Source organism: Lampetra fluviatilis, chromosome 68 (genome assembly GCF_964198595.1).
Source record: "Lampetra fluviatilis chromosome 68, kcLamFluv1.1, whole genome shotgun sequence".
Lineage (NCBI taxonomy): Eukaryota > Metazoa > Chordata > Hyperoartia > Petromyzontiformes > Petromyzontidae > Lampetra > Lampetra fluviatilis.
In genome coordinates, this window is record NC_136342.1 from 2,448,559 (window position 1) to 2,458,675 (window position 10,117).

At 52.5% G+C, this 10,117-nt stretch overlaps 1 protein-coding gene across 1 annotated transcript in view; it reads right to left on the reverse strand.

The window, feature by feature from the left end:
- COQ4 (coenzyme Q4) overlaps window positions 1–9,456 on the reverse strand; it is a 15,008-nt gene extending 5,552 nt beyond the window's left edge. The window contains exons 1-4 of the mRNA XM_078883059.1: window positions 9,268–9,456; window positions 6,678–6,896; window positions 5,646–5,742; window positions 973–1,075 (exon numbers count right to left, since the gene is read on the reverse strand). Coding sequence (XP_078739185.1) covers window positions 973–1,075; window positions 5,646–5,742; window positions 6,678–6,896; window positions 9,268–9,448 — 600 coding nt within the window. The 5' untranslated portion in view covers window positions 9,449–9,456. The remainder of the gene's footprint in view (window positions 1–972; window positions 1,076–5,645; window positions 5,743–6,677; window positions 6,897–9,267) is intronic.
- Between the last annotated feature and the right edge of the window lie 661 nt (window positions 9,457–10,117).

Here is a 10,117-nt window from a genome sequence, read left to right on the forward strand (position 1 = left end):
GCAGCATCATCATCAGCAACAGACAGGGAGAGAGACAGACAGAGTGACAGAGAGAGAGACAGAGAGAGACAGAGAGAGATGGACAGAGACAGACAGAGAGACAGAGAAAGAGAGACAGCATCATCATCATCGTCGTCGTCGTCATCGTCATCGTCACCGTCATCATCGTCATCATCGTCATCATCATCATCACCATCGTCATCATCGTCATCATCGTCATCATCATCGTCATCATCACCGTCGTCATCATCGTCACCATCATCATCGTCGTCATCATCGTCATCATCATCATCACCGTCGTCATCATCGTCATCATCGTCATCACCATCGTCATCATCGTCATCATCATCGTCATCATCATCGTCGTCATCATCGTCATCATCATCATCACCGTCGTCATCATCGTCATCATCGTCATCACCATCGTCATCATCGTCATCATCATCGTCATCATCATCGTCATCATCATCGTCGTCATCATCGTCGTCATCATCATCACCGTCGTCATCATCGTCATCATCATCGTCGTCATCATCGTCACCATCATCATCATCATCGTCATAATCGTCATCATCATCATCATCATCATCGTCGTCATCATCGTCACCATCATCATCATCGTCGTCATCATCGTCACCATCATCATCGTCGTCATCATCGTCGTCATCATCATCACCGTCGTCATCATCGTCATCATCGTCATCATCATCGTCGTCATCATCGTCATCGTCATCATCGTCATAATCGTCATCATCATCGTCGTCATCATCGTCACCATCATCATCGTCGTCATCATCGTCATCATCATCATCACCGTCGTCATCATCGTCATCATCGTCATCATCGTCATCATCATCGTCATAATCGTCATCATCATCGTCGTCATCATCGTCACCATCATCATCATCGTCATCATCACCGTCATCATCGTCATCATCGTCATCATCGTCGTCATCGTCGTGGGTGACCCACGTTGCGGCGCAGGAACTCCGTGTACTCGTGTCCCAGCGTCCCGGCGGGGAGCGAGCGGAGACGCGGGAGGTCCAGGGTGGACGTGGAGATGCGGGGACGCTCGCTGAGACCCACGCGGAGACACGGCACCAGACACATCGGCAGAATCAGGATCTTGTATTCAACTACCGCAGGAAGAATCCGATGAGCCGTGAAGCTCTTTTTACTTGCAGATGTCTCGCTCGGCAACAATGTTACAACGACAAAGTTGCACAAACACCACGAGAGCGGCGCAAAGTACAGTAGAGAACCTCTGGTCACAACCATAATTCGTTTCGATTTAAAGCTCTCCCTTTGATGCTGCTAATCCTGCATAATATACGGGCATAATATGACTTTGAAACTCCCCCCCGCCCACCTCCTACGCATTCCACAAGTAGTGACCAAGCCCATATCTGCATTTCCCATCAATATGCTAAATTCCTCTGTTGATACGCAAATTATTTTGTCAAGGCGCCCTTCCCCCCCTCCAACCCAGCAGCTTAAATATACGCTGCCAAGCCTGGTGGTGTTTCATTCAGACGCTGTCTTTCCGACAGACCTGGTTTCACCTGAGGACGGCTGCTTGCGTTGTGGCCGAAACGTCGTGAGAATTGTATTTTATTATGTTTTGTTTTTATTATTTTATTATTTCCTTTCTACGTGACTTTACCGAAAGAACCAAGAAGGCATAATTAGTTCCATAACTTTGGTCGCAACCCGATTTGGTCGTGACTCGAACCTAATTTTCCCATTGGATTGCGTGTAAATGCGATGAATCCGTTCCAGACTCCTACGAACTGTGTATAAATATTGTTTTTTAGAGATTTTTCAGCACAAAAATAGTGAATTATGCCATAGAATTCACAGTGTAATAGTAAACTAAATGTGGAAAACATTGAATAACACTGAGAAAACCTTGAACAACAGAGAAAACGAACATTGCCGCGTCAAGGTTTAGAATCGTTCAACAAGAAGAATGTTTCGTCTGCTACATCAGTCTGTCGATTCTCGAAGAGAGAGAGAGAATATTCGCGTGAGCAATTCACGTTTCTATTGAAAGTAAGTTAACAGTAATATTTGGGTACAGTATTGCTTTTGGAAGCATTCACCGTAATATCGTGTGAACGTTTACTTCACCGCATCATCATCGTATGAATGGTGCGAAAAGAGTTTAACGGGTTCTTACGTTGGCGATTTACGTACTCGGCGCTTTCGCTCTCTAAATGACGGTTTGAACAACAGGAAATTTGGCGCTTACAAAAAATAAATGGCGCGGAAGGAGAAATCGACCGCGGCCGTGTTTGATCGCCATCCGAGTTTGTGTTCGTGACCAGATTCAAAAATTAACCCGTAAAAAGAAAGTTTTTCTACTATAAATCCTTTACATGCGTGGCGGCTAGAGTCCTCTCGTCCTCTGGCTTGAGATGGCTGCCACCTATGGGTCAGATGATTGCATTGCACCATTACGCAATTGGTAATTAAATATAATTTTTTTGTCCTAAAAAGTGTAACATTTTGGAAAAAAAATTTCACGAACATTAATTGTCACGCACAACGAGTCTGTGTGCAAAATGTCAGCTCGATTGGATCACGGGAAGTGGGTTAAAAAACGACCGAAAGATTTGCACGGTCCTAAGCAAGCAAGCGAACTTAATATAAAGGATTTAAAAATGTCGTGAATTTTATCGTCGGAACCCGATTTGGTGGTGGTCGGAAGCGTTCGTGGCCAGAGGTTCTACTGTACAGGACATGTAAACACATCAGAGGTCGCAACCGGGTACCCGATACCCGTACCCTACCCGATACCCGGCTACCCGTACCCAGTCGGGTACGGGTAGCCGTTTGCGACCCTGGTGCGGCCGGGTACGGGTAGGCCGTGAGTCACTGGTGAGTCGCCGTTTGTCACTCATTTCCCAACGTCTTGTCTCTTCTCACAATTCAAGTTCCTAGAATCAACCCACCCGCGCCTGCAACGTGGCTTCATCCCAGAGGTCGCAATTGGGTATCCGATACCCGTACCCTACCCGTACCCGGCCAGGTACGTGTAGGGTACGGGTACGGGTACCCGTTTGCGACCCTGGTGCGGCCGGGTACGGGTAAGGAATCAAAACCCGTTTGCGACCTCTGGAACACATCACCCGGACACTTCACAAACACGACACTAAACCATCCCCCGTCCTGCCACGGTAATGCCCACAATGAGCTCCTGTGTAGCTCTTTGGGGCCGTCCATAAATGACGTCACGCACCTAGAGGGGGGGGGGCGGGGTCAGACATTTGTGACGATGTGTGACGAGGGGGGCGGGGGGGTTTGAGAAATGTGACGTCACATCAAAATGCGCAACTTTAATGAATAACTACAGACAACGCGTTCTACTTAATTAAATATACTTTGTAATAAATGTCTTCTCCTACAACATCAGAGTGCAGCGCCACATTAAATGCGCACACTACAATGACAATAGTTTTAATCGATTTGAAGCGTGTTTTATTTTCAAAATGTAAATATGGTTTTGGGGGGGGCAGGAGCTTTGTGACGTCACATTCGAGGGGGGGGGGGGTCTGACTTTTTGTGACGCCGTGTGACGAGGGGGGGGGGGGGGGTTCAAAAATCGTCCAAAATCACGTCACGTCATTTATGGACGGCCCCTTTGTCGGAAGCGACTCTCTGGGTCACCTGTGGACATCCACAGCAGCCAACGGCGATCTCGATGTGCGGCTCAACGTGGATGGGAATAAAAACCGGAGGGGACCCGGAGCGAGACTACCACGCGACCCAGTCGGTCCCCCGGGGTATTGCGTCGTGCGGCGGGAAAAAAAGAGCAATCCACGGCTCGTCGGATTCCTCGGGGGTGAGTGCGATGACGAGAGAGCCTGCATGCGGTGCGAAGGGACTGGTGGCCACAGGGGGAGTCAGCTGTGAGTGCGAAGGGACTGGTGGCCACGGGGAGTCAGCTGTGAGTGCGAAGGGACTGGTGGCCACGGGAGGTAATGGCAGGGGGAGTCAGTTGTGAGTGCGAAGGGACTGGTGGCCACAGGGGGAGTCAGCTGTGAGTGCGAAGGGACTGGTGGCCACGGGAGGTAATGACAGGGGAGTCAGCTGTGAGTGCGAAGGGACTGGTGGCCACGGGAGGTAATGACAGGGGAGTCAGTTGTGAGCGCGAAGGGACTGGTGGCCACGGGAAGTAATGACGGGGGAGTCAGCTGTGAGTGCGAAGGGACTGGTGGCCACGGGAGGTAATGGCAGGGGAGTCAGTTGTGAGTGCGAAGGGACTGGTGGCCACAGGAGGTGATGACAGGGGAGTCAGTTGTGAGTGTGAAGGGACTGGTGGCCACGGGAGGTAATGACAGGGGAGTCAGTTGTGAGTGCGAAGGGACTGGTGGCCACAGGAGGTGATGACAGGGGAGTCAGTTGTGAGTGTGAAGGGACTGGTGGCCACGGGAGGTAATGACAGGGGAGTCAGCTGTGAGCACGAAGGGACTGGTGGCCACGGGAGGTAATGACAGGGGAGTCAGCTGTGAGTGTGAAGGGACTGGTGGCCACGGGAGGTGATGACAGGGGAGTCAGCTGTGAGTGTGAAGGGACTGGTGGCCACGGGAGGTAATGACAGGGGAGTCAGTTGTGAGCACGAAGGGACTGGTGGCCACGGGAGATAATGACAGGGGAGTCAGCTGTGAGTGTGAAGGGACTGGTGGCCACGGGAGGTAATGACAGGGGAGTCAGTTGTGAGCACGAAGGGACTGGTGGCCACAGGAGGTAATGACAGGGGAGTCAGTTGTGAGTGTGAAGGGACTGGTGGCCACGGGAGGTAATGACAGGGGAGTCAGTTGTGAGTGCGAAGGGACTGGTGGCCACGGGAGGTAATGACAGGGGAGTCAGTTGTGAGCACGAATGGACTGGTGGCCACGGGAGATAATGACAAGGGAGTCAGCTGTGAGTGTGAAGGGACTGGTGGCCACGGGAGGTGATGACAGGGGAGTCAGTTGTGAGTGCGAAGGGACTGGTGGCCACGGGAGGTAATGACAGGGGAGTCAGTTGTGAGTGAAGGGACTGGTGGCCACAGGAGGTAATGACGACAGGGGAGTCAGTTGTGAGTGTGAAGGGACTGGTGACCACGGGAGGTGATGACAGGGGAGTCAGCTGTGAGTGTGAAGGGACTGGTGGCCACGGGAGGTGATGACAGGGGAGTCAGCTGTGAGTGTGAAGGGACTGGTGGCCACAGGAGGTGATGACGACAGGGGAGTCAGCTGTGAGTGCGAAGGGACTGGTGGCCACAGGAGGTGATGACAGGGGAGTCAGTTGTGAGTGAAGGGACTGGTGGCCACAGGAGGTGATGACGACAGGGGAGTCAGCTGTGAGCGCAAAGGGACTGGTGGCTACGGAAATGTTCGAGGAGGGAGCGTGGTCAGGCGAAGGAAGAGGCCGCTAGAGTCTGCCGGCAGGGCGAGCGTCCAGAGTCAGCGAGAGTGATCGAGAGGTTGGGGGCGTGGCCCCGTGTCGGTGTGTAAGGGGGAGATGCACGGGGCTGTCGTGGTGAGGATCTCCGCCTGATGTCAAGTGAACGCGTCTTCAACAAAGTGCCATCTCAAGTCGTCGTCACACGATTAAAGATCCCCGGCTCCCCGGGGCGTGCCGACCGACATCAAAGTCACCTGAGAACGCGCCTCCCTTCCTCCGTGTCCGCCATAGCGCTCCGAAGTCGACGCAGCGCGGAGACCCCGGTGGTCTCGCTCAGCACGGCCACCATGTCTAGACAATCGTCGGGCGTTCGTTGAGGCCACGGAGATGGGCGGAGAGGGGGGGTTACGCGACACAACATTCACACCTTCTTGGTTCTTTTGGTAAAGTCATCACGTAGAAGGGAAGTAATAAAATAATAAAAAGAAAATACAATTCTCACGACGTTTCGGCCACAACGCAAGCAGCCGTCCTCAGGTGAAGACCAGGTCTGTCGAGAAGACAGACCTGTTTTATTATTTTATTACTTCCATTCTACGTGACTTTACCGAAAGAACCAAGAAGATGAATCCCTGCAGTCACCAAAGCTTTAAATCGAAAAAGAGACAAGACGTTGGGAAATGAGTGACAAACGGTGACTCACCAGTGACTCACGGCCTACCCGTACTCGTACCCGGCCGCACCAGGGTCGCAAACGGCTACCCGTACCCGGCCGGGTACGGGTAGCCGGGTATCGGGTAGGGTACGGGTATCGGGTACCCGGTTGCGACCTCTGGGGTGGACCGGCCCCGAGATGACCGGCAGGCGAACGGCCGATGCCAACACAAGACTCACAATCGGGTTAACGAGGGCTCCGCTGTGTAGCCGTTGGCGGACTACTGGTCAGCGAGCGTCCCGTGAAGCAAGCCGACACGAGGTGGGGGTGGGGTGGTTGACACCACGCCCGGACGTGCCTTCCTCCGCGCAGTGGCGGACGATCCTCGTGGCAAAAGCGGCTACAAATGTGGCTACAAATGTAGCTACTGCATATGTGTAGTAGCTACTACCCGTACCCTACCCGATACCCGTACCCTACCCGATACCCGGCTACCCGTACCCGGCCGGGTACGGGTAGCCGTTTGCGACCCTGGTGCGGCCGGGTACGGGTAAGGAATCAAAACCCGTTTGCGACCTCTGACCCGTGGCTACAGGCCCTGCGCATCTCCCAGCCGTGGCGCGAGGCTCACCGTGGCGGTAGGGGTTGTAGAGCGACATGAACGCCGACCCGGCCGCAAGCAAAGCCCTCTGCTGCGGAGTGATGCGTTGGTGCGTCGGGTAAAGTTTATCGGCCTCTCCTCCTCCACCTCCTCCTCCACCTCCTCCGCTTCCCTGATCCTCGCGAAGTCTCCTCGCCTCACCCGCCTTCTCACGAGCTCCCGGCGCCTCCGTGTTGCCATTCCACACAGCTGAGAGGGGTGGGGGGGGGGAATGTAACGGAAGCTAATCTCACACGCCACAAGACACACACAAGACAAAGATCCCCCGTATCGCCTTTAACAGACTGTAGGGGCAAGTGCTGTTCGCGAGCACCTATGAAGGCCGGAACGGCACACGAGGGGGTGGGTGGCCAGCACCACGCCCGACCGCCTTTGTCTCCCCCAGTGGCGATGTTTACTACACACCGCACCAGGTAACTGATTTGAGGTTGAGTCAGCCTAGGGGGAGGCCGAGGACCGGTTCAGATGATCCGTCACCGGTGGTGTTGGTGGTCGTGAGCGGGAATTGAACTCGGGTCACAGCCAGATACGTAGCGCTAACCGCGGCGCCACCGCTCCCCCGACCAATACCAATCAATACAACCGTCACTCGCCACGTGGTGATGACGGTGGCATCACCACGGCGCTTGTGCCAGGCTAGGTGCACTTTGAGGCTATCACGTGAAGTGTCGATGGCTCTCTGCTGACAGGAGGTCACAGGGACAGACCCAGCAGGTGCCATGGGTTGACTGAGATGACCGGTAGATGCACCACCAGCTGTAACCCCCTGCTGTGCCAGGCTAGGTGCAGGAGGTCACGGGACAGACCCAGCAAGTGCCATGGGTTGGCCCACTGAGATGACTGGTAGATGCACCACCAGCTGTAACTCCCTGCTGTGCCAGGCTAGGTGCAGGAGGTCACGGGACAGACCCAGCAGGTGCCATGGGTTGGCTGAGATGACCGGTAGATGCACCACCAGCTGTACCTCCTACTGTGCCAGGCTAGGTGCAGGAGGTCACGGGACAGACCCAGCAGGTGCCATGGGTTGGCTGAGATGACCGGTAGATGCACCACCAGCTGTACCTCCTACTGTGCCAGGCTAGGTGCAGGAGGTCACGGGACAGACCCAGCAGGTGCCATGGGTTGGCTTAGATGACCGGGAGATGCACCACCAGCTGTACCCCCCTGCTGTGCCAGGCTAGGTGCAGGAGGTCTTGAGACAGACCCAGCAGGTGCCATGGGTTGGCCGACTGAGATGACCGGTAGATGCACCACCAGCTGTAACTCCCTGCTGTGCCAGGCTAGGTGCAGGAGGTCACGGGACAGACCAGCAGGTGCCATGGGTCGTCTGACTGAGATAACCGGTAGATGCACCACCCGTGCCCCCTACTGTGCCAGGCTAGGTGCAGGAGGTCTTGAGACAGACCCAGCAGGTGCCACGGGTTGGCTGAGATGACCGGTAGATGCACCACCAGCTGTAACCCCCTGCTGTGCCAGGCTAGGTGCAGGAGGTCTTGAGACAGACCCTGCAGGTACCATGGCTGGCAGATGCACCACAACCTATGCCCCCCCATACTGTGCCAACTCGCTGCGTTTTAGCCGCCCGGAGCCCCACTCGTTGTTGTGAGCACCGTCGCTCCTCTGCCCTCCGTTGTTGTTTCTGGAGGAGAGCGACTGCCTCCAATTTCCCAGTAGCAGCAGCAGCCACCCCGACACACACAAAACAAAGATCCCCCGTGTAGCCTCATACAGACAGTCGAGACAAGTGTTGTTGGGGACCTATGCAAGACCCTGTGCCCTCCGACACAAACAACAAAGATCCCCCGTGTAGCCTTAACAGACTGTAGGGGCAAGTGCTGTTAGCGAGCACCTATGAAGGCCGGAACGGCACACGAGGGGGGTGGGTGGCCAGCACCACGCCCGACCGCCTTTGTCTCCCCAGTGGCTATGTTTACTACACACCGCACTAGGTACTCATTTAAGGCTGAGTCGACCTAGGGGAGGCCCAGGACCGGTTCAGATAATCGTCACTGGTGTTAGCCGTGAGCGGGAATCGAACCCGGGTCGCCAGGTTCATAGCGCAGCGCGCTAACCGCTACACACACAACACAACACACATAGACACAACACACACAAACAACACAAAACACAAACAACACACACACAACACAAAAACTACACAAACAACACAAACAACACACACACACAAACAACACACACGACACAAACAAAACACAAACAACACGCACAACACGCAAACCACACAAAACACAAACAACACACACAAACAACACACACAACACAAAAACTACACAAACAACACAGACACAAACAACACACACACAGACACAAACAACACACACACACACACAAACAACACGCACACAAACAACACACACACAAACAACACGCACACAAACAACACACACAAAACAACACACACAACACATACTAAACAACACACAAACAACACACAAACAACACACAACAACACACAACAACACAACACACACCACAAAACAAACACAACACACACCACACACACCACAACAAGAACAACGTCCCAGCGGCAGTTACCTACCGCGTGCTGACCGCGAGTAGTAGGAGTAGGAGGATGAGTAGTAGGAGGATGAGTAGTAGGAGGATGAGTAGTAGGAGGATGAGTAGTAGGAGGCAGCGGAGTTCAGGATCCGCGGCCTCGCGAACGTCTGAAGGCCGCTGAAGGACGCCATGTGCAGGAGGAAGTGCCATGGGGGAGACATCACGGTGCCCCGACACGCGGAACAAAAAAAAAGGTTCCGGGATTCGATGCGATTTTTTGTTCCGGCACATTTATATAAGTTCAAGTCTTCTTGGTTCTTTCGGTAAAGTCACGTAGAATGGAAATAATAAAAATAAAACATAATAAAATAAGATTTTTTTTAAATTATTAAAGTCACGTAGAATGGAAATAATAAAAATAAAACATAATAAAATAACTTTACCGAAAGAACCAAGAAGATGAATCCCTGCAGTCACGAAAGCTTTATATCGAAAAAAAAAAATCTATATTTATTTAAAGTTGCGCATTTTGATGTGACGTTACATTTCTCATCCCCCCCCCTCCCCTAGGTGCGTGACGTCATTTATGGACGGCCCCTTACGAACAGACCTCTGGAATTCATACTCTTAGGTTTTTTCGGTAAAGTGACGTAGGTAAAAAATACAAGTAAAATTTAAATAGAAATAAAATAAAATAATATTGTATTCATACTTATAGGTTTTTTTCGGTAAAGTCACGTAGGTAAAAAATACAATTAAAATTAAAATAGAAATAAAATAATAAATAAATATTTGTTTTCTATTTTAATTGTATTTTTTACCTACGTGACTTTACCGAATCCTTGCGGTCACGAAAGCTTCAAATCTCGACCTCTGAAACCCAACTCGTT